An 18,550-nucleotide genomic window follows, 5' to 3' on the forward strand; every position below is an offset into this window, starting at 1 on the left:
CCTAGTGATATTTAAGATGTACGTAAACTGTCCTTATTTTTTTTTTATTGTGATACTTACTGTCTTTTTTTTGTTTTGTGATTCTAATATTAATTAATAATAGTGTGTTTGTGTTGAGGCCGTCTGCGACGGTCACCAGGACTCAAGAGTGGCTGTTACCATGGATTCGGTTGTGTGTGTGCTTGTGTGCATGTTTGCGTGTGTGTGTGTGTTGTGTGTGTGTGTGTGTGTGTGTGTGTGTGTGTGTGTTGTGTGTGTGTGTGCGTGTGTGCGTGTGTGTGTGTGTGTGTGTGTGTGTGTGCGTATGCTTGTCCATGCCTGGGTTTGCATGCCAAGAGACCAAGAGAGGGAGATAGAGAGGTAGAGAGGACTGTGTAAAGATAAAGAGAGAGGGAGTGACCCAACTACAATCAGAAAATGACCACTTGAGATTCCCCCCAAGGTGTGGCCACCACGTCCTGCTTATATTAAGCATCTCCCCTCCAGAACATCTGCATTTGACATAATATGGCACTTATCTTATACCATATCCTGGTACGAAAAAGGATCTACCAAATCCTACATTTGGTTTGAAATCATCTTTCAAAGCAGAAGTCTTCATCTTCTTCTATAGTGTTGATAAGATGCAGCTGGTATTTTAATTTTCAATTGGACATTTTGTATTGATCTGTGATATTGATGAGAGTATAGGCAGTGTTCACGTCAGCGGCCCGAGTTTATTCACCATGAGAGGCATCTCCTACAATGCTGAGCAGTGACTTCCTAATGCTAATCAGCATTAGCATTTTGCCTTACATCGAATGCTTATGGAAGGTTCTTGAAAAGAGTGAATAGAGCAAGTTATTGTTAGTGCAAACTAGAGCCTGGAAGGATCTCCACCGTGATTATTTTTGATTATCATTGACAAAAATACATGTATTCATGTATTTTCTGAGGATCTTCCCTATTGTCCTTAACCTCTGACCTTTGTATCCACGCTGAGACACTTTGGACTGATGTTTTCTAACAGACAGAAGGGGAGCTTTTAGAAAGTGAATAGGAACTTTATGACTACTAATGGTTTGAGTCTTCTCCTTGGTGGATACACAGGCCCTCTCGAGGTCTCGGAGATCCTGCAGTGGACAGAGAGCAGCTCCACTGTGGTGTCGATGGCGTGAGTGTTGTGTGATGGGTGGAAGGCCTGGGTCTCTGGATGTGGTCGGACGTTGTGGGTGAGCTTTTGTAAGTTTATAAGCTGTCTATATTATTTTTGTCTTGTTTATTTTAAAAGAAAGATGTAAAAGGAATTGCGTCAGCACCTTAGCCTAGCTTCTAAGTCTTATCCCAACCTAGTTGTTCATAACAGTTGCCATGATGAAACAACAAGGGCCCTCCAACATGTATCTGAAGCTCCACCCTCTCTTCCTCATGGCTTGTGTGTTCCTGTTTCATTTGCTGCTCGTCAACAGGGTTAGGTTAAAATCCCTTATTTAGACCATGTTTAAAGCTGTTTGTGTGCATTAGTCTGAATATCCAAGCTGTGCTTAAACTCTCGCTGTAGAACGATGAGCTCCAGAGTCCCAGTTGCTACTGCCTGACGCCAGGAACCCAGAGGACGAGACGCTGTGGGGTTAGACCTGGTAGAGGACATGTTGTTAGGCCCGTCTAACTAGAGGACTGACATGTTGTTAGGCCTGTCTAACTAGAGAACTCTAGTTTAAGACTGGAGACACTAACATGTTGTTAGGCCTGTCTTGTAGAGGACTCTAGTTAAAGACTGGAGACACTAACCTGTTGTTAGATCTGTTGAACTAGAGGACTCTAGTTTAAAGTGAGACTGTTATGCCTCTGTGGCTCTTTGACAAATTGCACTTTGAAACCCATGTGGGTCTTCCCCTGAAAATAGGCACCAATGTTGTTCAGAACAAAGCATGTAATCGGTGATGTGTGGTAACCAACTCAACACAGCAGGCCTACCTGAGGAAAGACAGGAAACCACATTGCATTGTATGAGAATATGACAAATTGATTCAGATTGAAAGCACTTGAAAAGGGTAAGAATTCCTAAACTGGCAGTTTATATATATATAGATATGTATCTCTCTCTCTCTCTCTCTCTCTCTCTCTCTCTCTCTCTCTCTCTCTCTCTCTCTCTCTCTCTCTCTCTCTCTCTCTCTGAAAAGGGTAAGAATTCCTAAACTGGCAGTTTATATGAGAGAGAGAGAGAGAGAGAGAGAGAGAGAGAGAGAGAGAGAGAGAGAGAGAGAGAGAGAGAGAGAGAGAGAGAGAGAGAGAGAGAGAGAGAGAGAGAGAGAGAGAGAGAGAGAGAGAGAGAGTTGAGTATAGCCTTAGGTATTGGGCAGGAGAGAGGCTGGTGGTAGTCATGACTACTGATTTATGCACTTTGACCTCATTTTCACGCCAGGCTGTCACAGAATCACTGAAAGCTAGCCTTGATTGGCATCACTGATTGGGCCGATAGAGTCTGGAGGTTAGAGAGACATTTGGAAGATTCCAACTTGCTTCAGGTAAAGACACCAAGTCGAAGAAATGTCCCCCTCAGCTAGGGCGATGTGACGATGTGAGCTCATTTATAGGGATTCGGCCACTATCTGATAAGGCTTTGATTGGAGGAGATGATTTCGAGCTTGCTTCCATCCAGGACAAATGTCATAGGTGAGTTTGAGATGCACTTGGTCTCCCAGTATATAACTGCTGGACCATGGCTGTTTGTATTTCCCTTCTTCTTCCTGGGAGCTTGCCCCTCCCTCAACTTCCATGACCCCTATTGAGGAGTTGGTACCCCCTGTTGTGCCTCTGTTCTCTCTTGAACTCACTGCTACATCAGCATCTCAAGGGGTGGTTGGTTGTTGAGGAGGTCAACAACCAACCACCACTTGGTTGATCATCCCTTTTCTTACCAGAAAACTCATGCAACAGAGCGTCAGTTTGTTGCCCAAAAAAGGAATACCATTCAGAATCTGTCCTATTGTTTTTATTGCACTTTACCCAATGTAGCGCCTCCATGTGGCAGCCTCTGCGAACCTGCATTCAGACTGCCCACACTGAGAGGAGTGGCCGTCTTAGATGACCTCCAGAGCAGTAATAATAGTAGTAATTTAATAATAATGTAATTGCTATTTTTGTGTGTGGCTCTTTTTTTTGTAGCCACAGTGTTCATTAGCATTGAGGAAGAGGAGGCAGTAATGTTGAAGACATTGTTGTCACAATGAGTCTTCATAAAGTCCATCCCAGGCTGGTGTTGGGAGGCTGTCGGACCCCTGGTCCACACAGAGGGGTCTGGGATTGGGGTGTTCTACACTGTGGGTCACCTCTCCGTCATGCAGGGGGGCAGATTGAGTCTCAAGGCCCCATCAGGCCCTCCTCACCTGGACACCACGCCTGTGTCAGGGTCGAGCTAGGGAGTCCGATGGGCTTGGCGTAGCTCCAGGAAACATTTGGACGGACGAGATTCAAACCAAATCCAAGGGTGTTTTTTACTATCGTTCTTATATTGATCTTCCAAGAAGATTGTGTGGAGACAGAATGTACATAAGGGTTATGAAAAAAAACAACAAGATGCTTTTAGGAGGGAAGAGACTAAAAGATGAGTGGACTCAGAACTAGTTCTGTTATCTTGACCTTATTCTGAGTGGATGGCAGAATAGGTTTGTTTGGCACGATGAAGATGGTAATTCTCCTGAATATCATGTAGTAACTTTCCTCTGTTGAACAGAAATATGTCTGTTAGCTATAGATGCAAATGCTGAAATAAATAGGAAATAAATAGTGAATTCAAAGACCTATTTGAATTTTACATATACCCTCTACATTTTCCATACTAACTCACACTGCAGCTGTATTTTAAAATGAATCATAACAGCTACTGTCATTTAACAATTCTCCACATTATAATGTAAACAATGTCTTATACAAAGGCCATGTGTAGGTAGTAGTTGTTGACTATATTAACACATACTAAAACGCAGACTTTAGTGTCTAGGGGTGCTATTAACATTAGACTGTGTTTTCTGTCTTTAATTGTATTATTGACTAGTGTTCACCATCTGTAACACAGGAGAGCAACATTTCAATATTAAACAGTAAAGATATATTATTGCAAAACTGGGTGTGTTCTGTTATTTTTATATGCTGTGAATTGTGAATGACCTTTTGATTCAAAGGGTTAGGGTTAGCAGTAACCTTACCAGTTTACAGAAGCAATAACGGGTATACTGCCATCTAGTTGTAGAATAATACTGCAACATCCTGTTGGAATATTGTTTTATTCTACCAAGAGCAACATATGACTTAAAGGGGTAGACCAGTGCAACCAAGGTCAGAAGAGAACTACCAGTATTTATATATTTAACATAAAAGCAAGCAAATATAAAAGTATAATCAAAGCAAATTATTAACTACAGTAAACCAGTACAGCAATGTAAATAGAGTCAGCATTAGAACATCTTGCCTAATTGCCTAATTATGAGATTCATGTCCTGTGGGATCCTGTTAACTATCTGAAAGAGTGACCAGCCCAGATGTGTGATACTGTTTGAGGAGGTTGGGGGTCCAGGGGGTGAGGAGGAGGTCATATCTTGGTCATACGCAGGGTGTTCAGGCGGACCCCCAGGATGGTGGCCCCTGCAGCATACTGCATGTTCCTCAGGACGCCCATCCACTTCCTGTCCTCCTCGTTGAACCTGGAGACGGACAACAGAAACATGAGGAGGATGTGCTGGTATAGATGCTGTCACATGACCCATCATAGGAACAAAGGACGAGCAGGATGGAGCTGACTGTTCAGACGAATGAATGAACAATAGAGTCAATGTACTGCTTAACCACTCTATAACTAATCAGTGTGGTGACCTCCAGACTCTATAACTAATCGGTGTGGTGACCTCCAGACTCTATAACTAACCAGTGTTCTGACCTCCAGACTCTATAACTAACCAGTGTTCTTGTCATGGTCTGTCTGTTTCCTTGTCTTGTTTTGGTGTGTTTCCTTGTGTTTCCTGTTTTACTTATCTATCTAGGTATCTCTGTCTTGTTTCTCCCCATGTCCTGTCAAGTTTGTGTGATTACTGCTCCCTCCCCTAATGTGTTTCAGCTGTTCCTCGTTGCGTGCCCTGTGTTTTGTATTTAAGCCCTTGTCTTCCCTTTGTTACTTGTCGTATTATTGTGGTTTGTGGTTAGGGTTAGGGTTATTCTACCAAGAGCAACATATGCTCTTGGTAGATATGTGTTCTCGGTGTTCCTTGCCTTTTTGCAGCTAATAAATTATCATTTACCTGAACTGTCTGCTATTGGGTCCTACCTGCCTGCTTGCCACCCGCTAACTCTAACAGTTCTGACCTCCAGACTCTATGTCTAACCAGTGTTCTGAACTCCACACTCTATGACTAACCAGTGTTCTGACCTCCAGACTCTATAACTAACCAGTGTTCTCACTTCCACACTATTTAACTAACCAGTGTTCTGACTTCCAGACTCTATAACAAACCAGTGTTTTCACCTCCAGACTATTTAACTAACCAGTGTTCTGACTTCCAGACTCTATAACTAACCAGTGTTCTCACCTCCAGACTATATAGCTAACCAGTGTTCTGATCTCCAGTCTCTATAACTAACCAGTGTTCTGACTTCCAGACTCTGAACCCACAGCGCTCTGACCTCCTGACCTCCAGACTCTGAACCCACAGCGCTCTGACCTCCTGACCTCCAGACTGTGAACCCACAGCGCTCTGACCTCCTGACCTCCAGACTCTGAACCCACAGCGCTCTGACCTCCTGACCTCCAGACTCTGACCCACAGCGCTCTGACCTCCTGACCTCCAGACTCTGAACCCACAGCGCTCTGACCTCCAGACTCTGAACCCACAGCGCTCTGACCTCCTGACCTCCAGACTCTGAACCCACAGCGCTCTGACCTCCTGACCTCCAGACTCTGAACCCACAGCGCTCTGACCTCCTGACCTCCAGACTCTGAACCCACAGCGCTCTGACCTCCTGACCTCCAGACTCTGAACCCACAGCGCTCTGACCTCCTGACCTCCAGACTCTGAACCCACAGCGCTCTGACCTCCTGACCTCCAGACTCTGAACACACAGCGCTCTGACCTCCTGACCTCCAGACTCTGAACCCACAGCGCTCTGACCTCCAGATGTCGTTCATCTCCTTTGGGACTAGCTCTTCGCTGTCCTCCACGGGCATCATGCCGAAGCCCCCCACGGCGTACAGCGACCCCGCCATGGACACCAGGCTCAGGGAGCTGCGCTCCTGAGGGAACGCCACCATGTCCGACCACCTGCAAGAGGACCGCACAACACACAGCCTTGGTGGGTGAAGTTTCAGCCATTGGTTAGGGAAGGTTCGGTCATTGGTTGGTGACAGTTCAGCCCTTGGTTGGGGACGGTTTAGCCATTGGTGGGTGAAAGTTCAGCCATTGGTTGGTGAAGGTTCTGCCATTGGTTAGTGAAGGTTCATCCATTGGTTGATGACAATTCAGCCATTGGTTAGTGAAGGTTCAGCCGTTGGTTAGTGAAGATTCAGCCATTAGTTAGTGAAGGTTCAGCCATTGGTTGATTAAGGTTCAGTCATTGGTTGGTGAAGGTTCAGCCATTGGTGGGTTAAGGTTCAGCCATTGGTTGGTTAAGGTTCAGCCATTGGTTGGTTAAGGTTCAGCCATTGGTTGGTTAAGGTTCAGCCATTGGTTGGTTATGGTTCAGCCATTGGTTGGTTCAGGTTCAGCCATTGGTTGGTTAAGGTTCAGCCATTAGTTGGTTAAGGTTCAGCCATTGGTTCGTTAAGGTTCAGCCATTTGTTGTTTAAGGTTCAGCCTTTGGTTGGTTAAGGTTCAGCCATTGGTTGGTTAAGGTTCAGTCTTTGGTTAGTGAAGGTTCAGCCATTGGTTTGTGAAAGTTCAGCCATTGTTTAGTGCAAGGAACCCTTTGGCAAAGCATATACCGATTATGCTTAACTCAACAACGACCTTGAAAATAGTACTTTCATTAATTAACTAATTGTAAGTGTCTTGGATGCCAACGCCTGCTGATCACTGAGCGCTGATGGGACTCACTGGTTGTTGGAGATGTTGTACACTTCCACGCTGCTGGTCAGCCCCGTGTCCGTCACCCCCGCAACCACATAGATCTGGTCCTGGTGCACCGTGGCTCCGCACAGCGACCGGGGACAGCTCATAGGCGCCAGGTCCCTCCACTGCAGGGCCCGGGCGTCGTACGCACTCATGGCGCTCAGGCACTTCCTGTTACCACAGCATTTATATGAGGGCTCCGTGTTCTGCTATAATAATAATAACAATAATAATAATAATAATAATAATAAATGAAATTTATATAGCGCTTAATATGGTACTCTAAGACGCTTTACATATTGCCCTATCAAAACTATGTAAGACAGACTAGGAATAAAAGAAAAACAGAGGTTAAACATGAAGAATAAGGTGGGAGTTAGGTGCTATAAGGTGCTATGGGGTTAACACGCTGTTGTAAATATAAGATTGAAGAAGAATGGGATCAGGGGTCGAGGTGATCCACTTTCCTAAAGATAGAAACCTAGTAGCCATGTTGTAAGATCCAAAGCTGAAAAAGACTGGGCCCGATCCCATAATGTCCACAGCCTACTGTTTAGTTCTCCAATGACACCTGGCCCATAACATACCTGCTCCATACTGAAAGTAGCACTTCAGCTATAACCTTAATAACCCCCACCGACCCCAGAGTCTATTGCCTTTTGTTGATCAGAAGGACCTACTTGCTGTCTTCCTTGCCTCCGATCACATAGATGATGTCGTTGTGGGACACGGTGGCATGGCCGTAGACGGGGTAGGGGGTGGGATCATATTCACTCCACTTCAGAGATCTGTCAACGACAAACATACAAACTCACATACATGTGAGTACAGATACAAAGGTGTAGAGTGCCCTTCTGTTCGGGGTGGGATTTAGAAGCATTCCTTTTGATTATGAACATGTTAGCCTATCAAGGGTTGATCTTCAGTGAGATGTCTCAGCCAGCCATTTGTCCTCATAGTGTATCTTAATGTGAACATAATCAGTGTTAGTCATTTGCAAACCTCAAAAGAGGTTTGTCACATCTTACATTCAGTTTTAATAACACAAATATCAACAGAATTTGTGTGAAGTTTGTAAAACAAGATGTGTCTCTTTAAAGTGGAAAGGAAGCAATCAAATAAACAGATGTCTATAGCACTAGTTAAATATTTCAATATACCATAAATACAAATAAAGTCGGAAATATGAACCATTATTCAGAATAAAGCACAAACAAGTTGCATAAATTATAATGTTTTCAGCCTGTGCGCCGCCATCTCTGTTTTCAGAATACGATGACGTCACGGGAATGGTTGGTAACATTCTATGTTGTTTACATAATAACAATAATAATTCATTGAATTTATTTAGCGCTTTTCTATACACTCAAAGACGCCTACAGTGAAGGGGGGGGGGGGGGGGGAAGACCTCACTAACCACCACCAGTATGTAGCACCCATTTGGGTGATGCACGGCAGCCAATCGGCGCCAGAACGCTCACCACACACCAGCTTGAGGTGGAGAGTGAGGGATGAGGTGGAGAGAGGGAAAGGAACTTTTAAACACTATCGACCATAATTAAACACTAACGATCACATTTAAACACTATCGACCACAGTCCACATGCAAACACTATCGACCATATTTAAACACTATGGACCACATGTAAAACCTGTCGACCACATGTAAACACTATCGCCCCATTTAAACACTATGGACCACATGTAAACCCTATCGACCACATTTAAACACTATCGCCCACATTTAAACACTATCGACCACATGTAAACCCTATCGACCACATGTAAACCCTATAGACCACATTTAAACCCAATCGACCACATTTAAACCCTATTTAAACATAGCGGCTCATAGCCTCACTAGCCGCGTTTACATGGCACATCTGATCCGCATAGATTTCTATGCGGCATAGATCTGTTCCTAAAATGTGTTCCGAATGTACTGTATACATGGCAGTAACAAAAGTGTCCGTTATGTCTCTCGCGCACAACTGACATAATGGATGTCTTATCACTATCGGGGATTTTAAATTTGATTTTAATGAAAGCACAGCAGGAGAGAGCTTTTCTCTGCCTGCTCCTTCAATTAAGAAGTAGGAGGACAGCGCAGCAACGTATTATTATATATTAACCCTAAGCTCCGCCGCAAACAAGAGGAATTTGGATGCGAGTCCGCAGCCAAGACTGGTGGGAGAGAGTGGTCTTACGGGAATTTAGTGACCAGGAATCCTCGAAGGTCCAATTGCGAACTACTGCAGCTGCCATCTCTCTAAGTTAAGAAGTATTTTAACGTTCAGCCTGCAAAAGTACAAGTAGTAGCCTACTCATTTACAGTTATCTCGGACGCACGCGGACACTACGATACGCGAACACGTCATTAATAAACACCCATGTCCCGTCGCTTAGCAACCGGACACGCTTACCGGACTACTTTTACGGAGTGATAACAAAGACGTGAATCAGGCAATTAATCCACTTTCCTTGACAGCGGTGAAGTTCGGTCTGCTTAAAAGTACCGACGGAGCTCAGTGGACCAATTGCGAACTACTGCGGCTGCTCTAAATTAAACCCCAATCTATTCGGAATAAGTGTATACATGGCGATTAAACGGACTACACCACCTCTTCTATTCGGCATAGAATCTATGCCGAACAGATAATTGTATTCCGAATGAGGCGTATACATGATCATTTTCTGTTCCGCATAGAAATCTATGCGGAACAGATGTGTCCATGTAAACGCAGCTACTGGAGGTGATAATAACGACGACATCTCCCGGCTCTGCCCGTCCACAGGATGTTGTTTACAGCTATGAAAAGTAGTACACGGGTGCAGCAGCTGGGCTACCACGCTGTCTTACCCTGCGTTCACACCAAAAGATGCAAAAAGTTGACGCGCGTCATGATCCCATTCAAAGTGAATGTAGAGACGCGTTGCTGCCGCAGCATTTGCTGCCGAGGAAAACGGGCACCAAAAACTTGATTTGCGGCGCGTCAAAATCTGATTTGCGGCGCGGCATGCCCGTGCCCGCTGCCGGGCACGGGCGAAGGGCGCGTTCACGTATTTTGCGGCGCGTCAAATGCTGCTCGAGTTGAAATATTTCAACTTTTGACGCGCCGCAAAACCTTTGCCGCGCCGCAAAACTTTTGACGCGCCGCAAAACTTGATTTGACGCGCCGCAAAACTCAAGGTGCGGCCACACCAGACGCGTATCTCGCGTAACTTTTACGCGAGATACGCGCGTAAAATGTTGCTTGACCATTTTGTGTCAAAAATGGTCGCATACGCGCCATACGCGCCTACGTCACTCGCCTAGATGAGTCCATGTCCATGCAAGTGAACGGAGCGTTCCCTCTTCGTCATAACTATCAAACCAAACATCCTTCACATTCACCGAGCGAACATTACGAAAGTAAAATGCACATTTCTCGCTAAAAATGTTTCCATAAACGCATTTAATGGCGTAACTATGTTACTATTTCCACCCAGAATAAAGAAAGTTGTCGGCCGTGGCTGCGCTGGAGTCCGAGGTAGGAAACCCAAACGCCGCCGTGTTTGGGTGATAGAGTTTAGATCGGGTTAGATTAAATAATCTCGGATATAAATAACAATAATCGGGTTAAATAACTTCACATGGTGTGTCTGGTGTGTTTCCAGCATTCGTAGTGTTGATCAGCAGATATATAGTCCGCCAAGACGTTGAGGTTGCTTAGTAACCAGAGACTCTGTCCATGCAAGTGAACGGAGCGTTCCCTCTTCGTCATAACTATCAAACCAAACATCCTTCACATTCACCGAGCGAACATTATGAAAGTAAAATGCACATTTCTCGCTAGAAATGTTTCCATAAAAGCATTTAATGGCGTAACTATGTTAGTATTTCCACACAGAATAAAGAAAGATGTCGGCCGTATGCTTCTGTCCAAGCTCACTACTCACTGCCAGTGACGTCGGGTCAAGCTCAACGCTGATTGGGCAACGCGGCTAATCGTCATGCGTATGAGCGTAAGGGCCGTTACATATGCGGCTTTTCCACTGCATGGTACCAGCGCGACTCGACTCGACTCGACTCAGCTCGCATTTTTGGCGTTTCCACCGCGATACCATGGTATCTGGTACCTGAAGTGGCTGCTTTTTCTAGTACCGCCTCGCTCTAGGTTCCAAGTGAGCTGAGCCGATGCTAAAAGGTGACGTCGGCAGACGGCCGGCCACTGATTGGCCAGAAAGTGTGACGAAGTCACGAGAGCGACATGGCAACCATGCTGGTAACAGCCATAGCAGCGCCGCAGCCAACATATTCCACTTCTTCAACTTCCTCAACATGCCAGCTAATAATACGAACACGAATACCATCGCATCGATGTCCTCCATTGTTGTTATTTGGGTTCTGTCCATGTGTGGGTTGTGTAGGTGTTGTTTGCGTCCCGTACAAAAATACGTCACGGCCCTTTCGCGCAGCCGACCCCGCCCACGTCCAGGAGGTACTATTTGCGGTGGAAAACGACCCGTGCTGCTACCGTGTCGAGTCGTGTCGAGTCGAGTCGAGTCGAGTCGAGCTACATGTGCGGTGGAAAAGCGGCAATAGTCGACGCGAGCAATGTGCATAAACGACGCGAGTGACGCGAGCGACGCGCTTCCTTTCATAGTCTACACAGCATACGCGAACGTCGCGGGCAATGCATGACATGCAATACACCACTCACGCCATGGGTGGCAGCAGAGTCACAAGTGTTTTCGCGGGTGACGTTCCAGGTGACGTTCCGATCAAAGTGGCTACGGAAGAAGAGTGATGAAGCGCAGAGATAGGCGGTGGTAATGGTATGTGCGCCCTTTAAATACCACACGAGATCAGGATGGGGAATTTGTTTCTCTGGTGCTTCCGATGCGAAGCATTGACGAGGAGAGTCATTTCCAGTATTTTCGGATGTCGGCGCCAAAGTTTGATGATCTCCTTTCGCGAGTCATCCGATATCTTCCCGACTCTCACCAAAACCGGCCCTTGTGAGGGAGCAGCTGGCAAATTATTATTGTCAGATGCTGGCGTGTTTCCCCACCAGTACAATGTGCTACGATTGGGTATGCGCACTGACCAATAAATGTATATACATTGGACACTTGGAAACATAACTTTTGATTCATTAGTTATCATGTTACACAAGTTACCTAATTTGGTTTACGTCCAACTCATTAATTCATATCCATATAAAATGTTTATACAACGAGCTATTGCCTTGACAGATGAATTAATTATTTAAGTGTAGGCCTATAGCCAAAGCTATAGCGCATAATGTCCACAGAAATTATATGGTAGGCAACATTATTAGAGAAAAGGGGTTTATTTATCAAATACAGAAAATAGTCCCGCCATACACGCACACATTTTTCATTCACTACACACTCACGCTTTCAAATTTCATTCACTCAAAGAGGCTACTGAACTTATGTTTCACACAGAACATGAACACTTATGTTTCACATAGAACGTGATGACAAAACATTACGTAATTAATTAAAATAGGCTAACACTAAAACAAATAAGCCCAGTAATAGAACGAATATCGGGTGTCAAGAAGATCATTAAAATGGCTCACAATCCCGCATCAGCTGTTTGATGTCACGCATCAAAATAGCACTTTGCCCCTGTGGAAGGGTTCGCATAAATTGGCACAGATAATTAGTAAAAGAGACGTCAAGTAATTCTTATCACGTTCCCGCATCCTCTCATATGTTCTTCTGTAAATATAACCTATAGTGGAAATAATGTAAGATATTTGCAGTATCGCCCCCACCGACAACGCATGGTATTGCATGGATCCGCGCGTCGCGTATCAAAAATTTGGAGGACGCGTTTTACTACGCGTCGACGCATAATGGCGGCCGAAGCGTCGCGTCGCGTAGCCTTTTGGACGCGTATGCGTAGCGATGCGTCGACTATGTAAGGGCCCTTAAGGTGCGGCCACACCAGACGCGTATCTCGCGTAATTTTTACGCGAGATACGCGCGTAAAATGTTGCTTGACCATTTTGTGTCAAAAATGGTCGCATACGCGCCATACACGCCATACGCGCCTACGTCACTCGCCTAGATGAGTCCATGTCCATGCAAGTGAACGGAGCGTTCCCTCTTCGTCATAACTATCAAACCAAACATCCTTCACATTCACCGAGCGAACATTACGAAAGTAAAATGCACATTTCTCGCTAAAAATGTTTCCATAAACGCATTTAATGGCGTAACTATGTTACTATTTCCACCCAGAATAAAGAAAGTTGTCGGCCGTGGCTGCGCTGGAGTCCGAGGTAGGAAACCAAAACGCCGCCGTGTTTGGGTGATAGAGTTTAGATCGGGTTAGATTAAATAATCTCGGATATAAATAACAATAATCGGGTTAAATAACTTCACATGGTGTGTCTGGTGTGTTTCCAGCATTCGTAGTGTTGATCAGCAGATATATAGTCCGCCAAGACGTTGAGGTTGCTTAGTAACCAGAGACTCTGTCCATGCAAGTGAACGGAGCGTTCCCTCTTCGTCATAACTATCAAACCAAACATCCTTCACATTCACAGAGCGAACATTATGAAAGTAAAATGCACATTTCTCGCTAGAAATGTTTCCATAAAAGCATTTAATAGCGTAACTATGTTACTATTTCCACACAGAATAAAGAAAGATGTCGGCCGTATGCTTCTGTCCAAGCTCACTACTCACTGCCAGTGACGTCGGGTCAAGCTCAACGCTGATTGGGCAACGCGGCTAATCGTCATGCGTATGAGCGTAAAAAGTTCAATTTTTTGAACTCTTGAAATGTACGCGATATACGCGCGTTACGCGCGTAAATATACGCGCCTCATAAGCGCGTTACGCGCGTAAAATGTTGCTTTTACGCGTGTAACGCGTGTACGCGTCTCATACGCGCGTAAACCAATGGTTCCCTATGGAAAAAATGGCGATTTTATACGCGAGGTATGCGAGATACGCGTCTGGTGTGGCCGCACCTTCAGGCGTCAACGCGTTCGGGCAGCAAATGCATCTTTTGGTGTGAACGCAGGGTTACAGTTCGTTCATTTCATGATACATGTAATTGTTGTGCCATTTGGGTGTGCACATGAATATGCGAAAATAGTGCAACCGACGGTGTTTGCAAATGGATTATTTCCGAAATCAATGGATTATTTTGGCGATGGATTAGAAATGATCAAGAGCATGGAGCGAGTCTGCAAACAAGACAATCTTCGAACAGTGAGTGTACTAATTTCTCTGTTTCTCTAGTACTAGAAGCTAAGTTTACCTCTCGTTCCTCTGCCTGGCAAGCGCGTTTCTGCACTCTTTCTCTGCGCATAAGAGCAGTGCCCGGGTCCGATTTGAAAAAAAAAAAAATTGTTGGCACAGCATCTGGCTTCAGCCGATTGGTGGGACAGCAAAAGCTCCCTCTTCAATGTAATCAGCCTCTATAAAGTGGTCGCTACATACTCTCTGCCCTCATCCCATTCGGAGGCTGAGGCGTTTCAATGCAGCTAACCATCTTTGGAGCAGTTTAGGCTTCTTGACAGGAATGACATGGAAATGAACTATTTTACCACTCTCTTTTACCCGATAATATTTGTTTGAACATCCAGGGGCAATACAAAATGACCCCCCTGTTCTTCTTCCAAGATTTGACATGTTTATTTGAAAGCGCTAACCATTCTGATGACGTAGCGCCTGCATTTTTAAAACATGGCCGCGCCCTAGTTGCGAAAGTCGTTATCAACATTTCATTTTCCAGTGAAACTACTTGAATTTCAGGTTTAATGAAAATCCATGTATTTTCAAAAATGAAAAAGCAACCAAAAAATGGTCACAGTTCTCATTGCTTCATTTCCACTTTAAGCAAAGCTATTAACAAATAAACATGAGGTCCCTTCTTCCTGATATATATCAGTCCTCCATTAATAACCAGACCAATATTGTTTGATGTGCATCCAACTGAACTCCTCCCCCCACATCTCCCCGGTGCTCACTGTCTGTCGTAGACAAGGACCGAGTCCAGCGTGTGCTCCTGGTCCTTCAGCTCCTTCCCTCCCAGGACGAAGATGCAGCTGACGGCCTCGGCGAGCCCAAACAGGAAGCGAGGGGAGGGGATCGGCGGCATGCCGATCCAATCAGCATTTGCAGGGTCATACTAGGAAGTGTAAACGACCAATCGAATCCAAGTGTAAAAAAATCATAGTCAACATATATAAAAGCAGCAGATACAAGAGTAATACAATGAATGATTTTTTGATATGAAGATGATAATGATATTATAAGATACCTTGTATCTATAAGGGCATAGCTTGCTTGCCTTCTTCTTTTCATTACCCAACACTTACAGTTCCTGCATATCAACTAATACCTGCCCTGTGTTTCTCACAAATGATTTGTCATGTTCAGCCTTCCCATGATAAAGTCTTGAGTAGCAGGAGGCAGGGGTGATGCTTTATGTTGGCTCCTTACCTGTAAGAAGTAGGATGACATGGGGTCCTCCTTGTTCTGCTCGTCTATGAACAGACCACCAGCCACGAAGATCTGGTTCTCCTTGGTGACCAGGCTGGTGTGGTTTTTGGGGATCTGCGTGGAGAGCGATGCGACGTAGCAGTCGTTCCCAGCGGGGTCGTAGGCCACCGCACCCGTGTCACTGACCAGGAACATCAGGTCTCGGAGGAACATACCGTACCGCAGGTTGTCGTTCAGGATGCCTGGGAGGAGGGCTTCCTCTTCCTGCTCCTCCTCCTCTCCGTTTTGTCCATCTTCGTGTGCCTCTCCCTTCTTGCCTTTGATTAGTTTAAGCTCTGGAAGCTTTCCGGAGTGGGCGTCCCTCACTAACTGAAGCATCTCCTCTATTTCCTGATTAGAAGAGCAGATGAGTTTGTGTTTCTCCACCTTCTCCCTAAGGTACTCCTCGCTGACCAGACGCAGGCGGACGCAGTCCAGCAGCCTGGGAAGCTCCTTCTCTCTGTTCTCCACGTCCTCAGCCACCCACTTCATCAGAGACTCGAACACCGTCTCCTCCGTCTCCACGTTCAGCGTGTCGCAGGCCAGTATGGCTGCCAGCTCGCTGGGCCCCAGCTGGAGGAAGTCCTGGTCCTTGCTGATGAACTGGAAGCGCTCGCAGGCGTAGTTCCTCGCAGAGACGGCCAGCCGGGGGCAGTCCAGCATCAAGCCAAGCCTGAAAACAGCCAGGCAGTTGCTGAAGCTCAGCCTTTTCTGCAGGAAGGACACGCACACGGTGAACACGGATGGGATCTGAAACATGTTGGCCACGGCAAAGATGTCCTGGACGTTCTGCTCCGTCACGTTGATGTTGGAGGTGTAGAGGTACTTGAGCACCAGCCCCATCACGCCGGGCTCAACGTCCTCCAGCACAATCTCCTTCTTCTTGCTCTCGTCCAGGTCGGACAGGAAGATCCCGCGGAAGTAGGCGCTGCAGGCGCACAGCACCAGCCGGTGGCAGGGGAACGCCTTCCCTTTGATCTTCAGCACGCAGTCCACCAGCTTGGCGTTCTCGAGCAGGTCAGACAAGCCATCCTGGAGCAGGGTCTGCTGGTAGAGACGGGGCTCGTCTGTGGGGTTGATGGGGAGAGCCATGGTTCCTGTTGGGAGAGAGGGGAACCCTTCGCGTGGTGGCTGATCTACACCTGGTTCCTTTGGACCTAGCTCCAGACAGAAAGGGAGAAAGAGAGAGGCGTCCCCAGGCAGAGTCCGTCTCTTATGAGCCAACCAACAGACCAGCTGAGGCTGTGGTTGGCTCAGCAGTCAGCTGTCCTTACCCATCAACCCAGCCTCGCACTGGAAGGCTATTAATAGATCCTCGGTGTGGAGTCGTGGAATCCATTCCAGAATATGCAAAATACTAGATCTACTTTTGTGCCTATGCCCACCCCAACACGCCCTCCACACCCCAACTACGTACGTCTTGCCCTCTACCTCCCCCTCAGCAGCCCCAGCTCAGACAGCTGGTGCAGTGCATCATGGGAGGTGTGTCCTTCAGCGTTCTGCTGGAGCCGACTAGCTTGGCTTCCCGTGGACAGTGAATGGGTACTGCTGCATACCAAACTGGGCCTTAACTAAACCTATCTCTGCCTCTTTCCATCAAATGCCAGAGAACTTTTTACTATTTGATTGTGCATGTTTCAGCATGCACAGTACTCAAAATTAAATTTTATCTTTCCCTAACCCATTTCAAACGTGCCAGTCAAGTAAATTATATTATCATAATTTATAAAATTTGTCTTATCTAGCAGCAAATAACAGATCTTTCTTAGGTTTGAAATTCAATGTTCAATTCAAGTCCAGATTTATTTCACCTGTCTCTCTAATGGCAGCATCAGAAACACGTCGTCAAAGATTGTTTCCAGTATATCTGCCAGGTGGTCCCTGCGAACGCTCCAGCAATACCACAGCTGCGAACACACCATATTTATATCAGTGATGTCAGTCAAAAAGCCCTGTCTGCTGTAAGCGACGAGCCATCTTGAGAAGGGGGTTATTGGTCATACTACTTATTAATTCAGCCATTAAGTAATTTAGTTTCACCTGGTTAAGGTACCAGCGTTCCTGGTTAGGGTACCAGGGTTCACCTGGTTAGGGTACCAACTGAAGAGGGTACACATGAGCAACCTTGCACAGGGCGTCATGTACATGTGTCAGTCATGGGATGTGGTGAAACTTTTTGCCTGCATCATGGCATAGGGGAGGAGTCTAGTATGGGGTCAGAACAGTCTCATTAATAATGAATGCACAGAGAAGGATTCACAAATGTATTTTGTGATTTGTATATAAATTACTCTCTTCTCACAAATACATTTCAATGCACACACAAATGGATATCGGTATGTATAAATGTAAAATAAATCCATAAACAAAAATAAGTTTCACAAACACATTTCTGATCCACACACAAATGTGTCTTGTTTTAAATAAATGTAATATAAATCTATAAATATATTAATTATTTTCAACAAGGAACTCTCTGTAGCCAATCAGATGCCTCCCTCGTTTTCAGCCAAACACATGACTGCAGTTCCGACCTCTGAGTCCAGCATCCGAGCCTCCCGGTTCCCTAGCTCAAATGTCTATGGGAAATAACATGGGTTTTTTGAATGGTCGCACATAACAATCTCTAGGTGGCGAAGAAGTAAAAGCTGAGTCACGTTTTGAGCTACACACTTTTTCCATCTAGTTTCGACTGGGTTTTGGGATTGTCGGTGCAAACGGCACCAACATTGTAAAAACCCAGTCACTGCAGTCATGTGATTGGCTGAAAACGAGGGAGGCATCTGATTGGCTACAGAGAGTTCCTTGTTGAAAAAAAATGCATTTGTGAATCCAGCCGCGTCAGGAGAGTCTCAAAAATCCACAGATAAATGCAGACAAATTATCACACAAATGCAGCCAAGTTCACAAATGAAAAGCGTCTGGTAAATTAAAGTTTAACAGTTTGTATATAAATGTAG

At 45.6% G+C, this 18,550-nt stretch overlaps 1 protein-coding gene across 1 annotated transcript; it reads right to left on the minus strand.

Moving 5' to 3' along the window:
- Positions 1-3,457: 3,457 nt before the first annotated feature.
- Positions 3,458-16,838, minus strand: klhl40b (kelch-like family member 40b). The gene is made up of 6 exons (XM_030349123.1): positions 15,552-16,838; positions 15,077-15,237; positions 7,757-7,864; positions 7,062-7,247; positions 6,141-6,290; positions 3,458-4,682 (listed from the first exon to the last, which is right to left on the minus strand). Exons 1-6 carry the CDS (start codon positions 16,680-16,682, stop codon positions 4,571-4,573), a joined length of 1,848 nt encoding a protein of 615 aa, XP_030204983.1. The 5' UTR covers positions 16,683-16,838; the 3' UTR covers positions 3,458-4,570.
- Positions 16,839-18,550: the final 1,712 nt, after the last annotated feature.

Source organism: Gadus morhua, chromosome 23 (genome assembly GCF_902167405.1).
Source record: "Gadus morhua chromosome 23, gadMor3.0, whole genome shotgun sequence".
Taxonomy (NCBI): Eukaryota; Metazoa; Chordata; class Actinopteri; order Gadiformes; family Gadidae; genus Gadus; species Gadus morhua.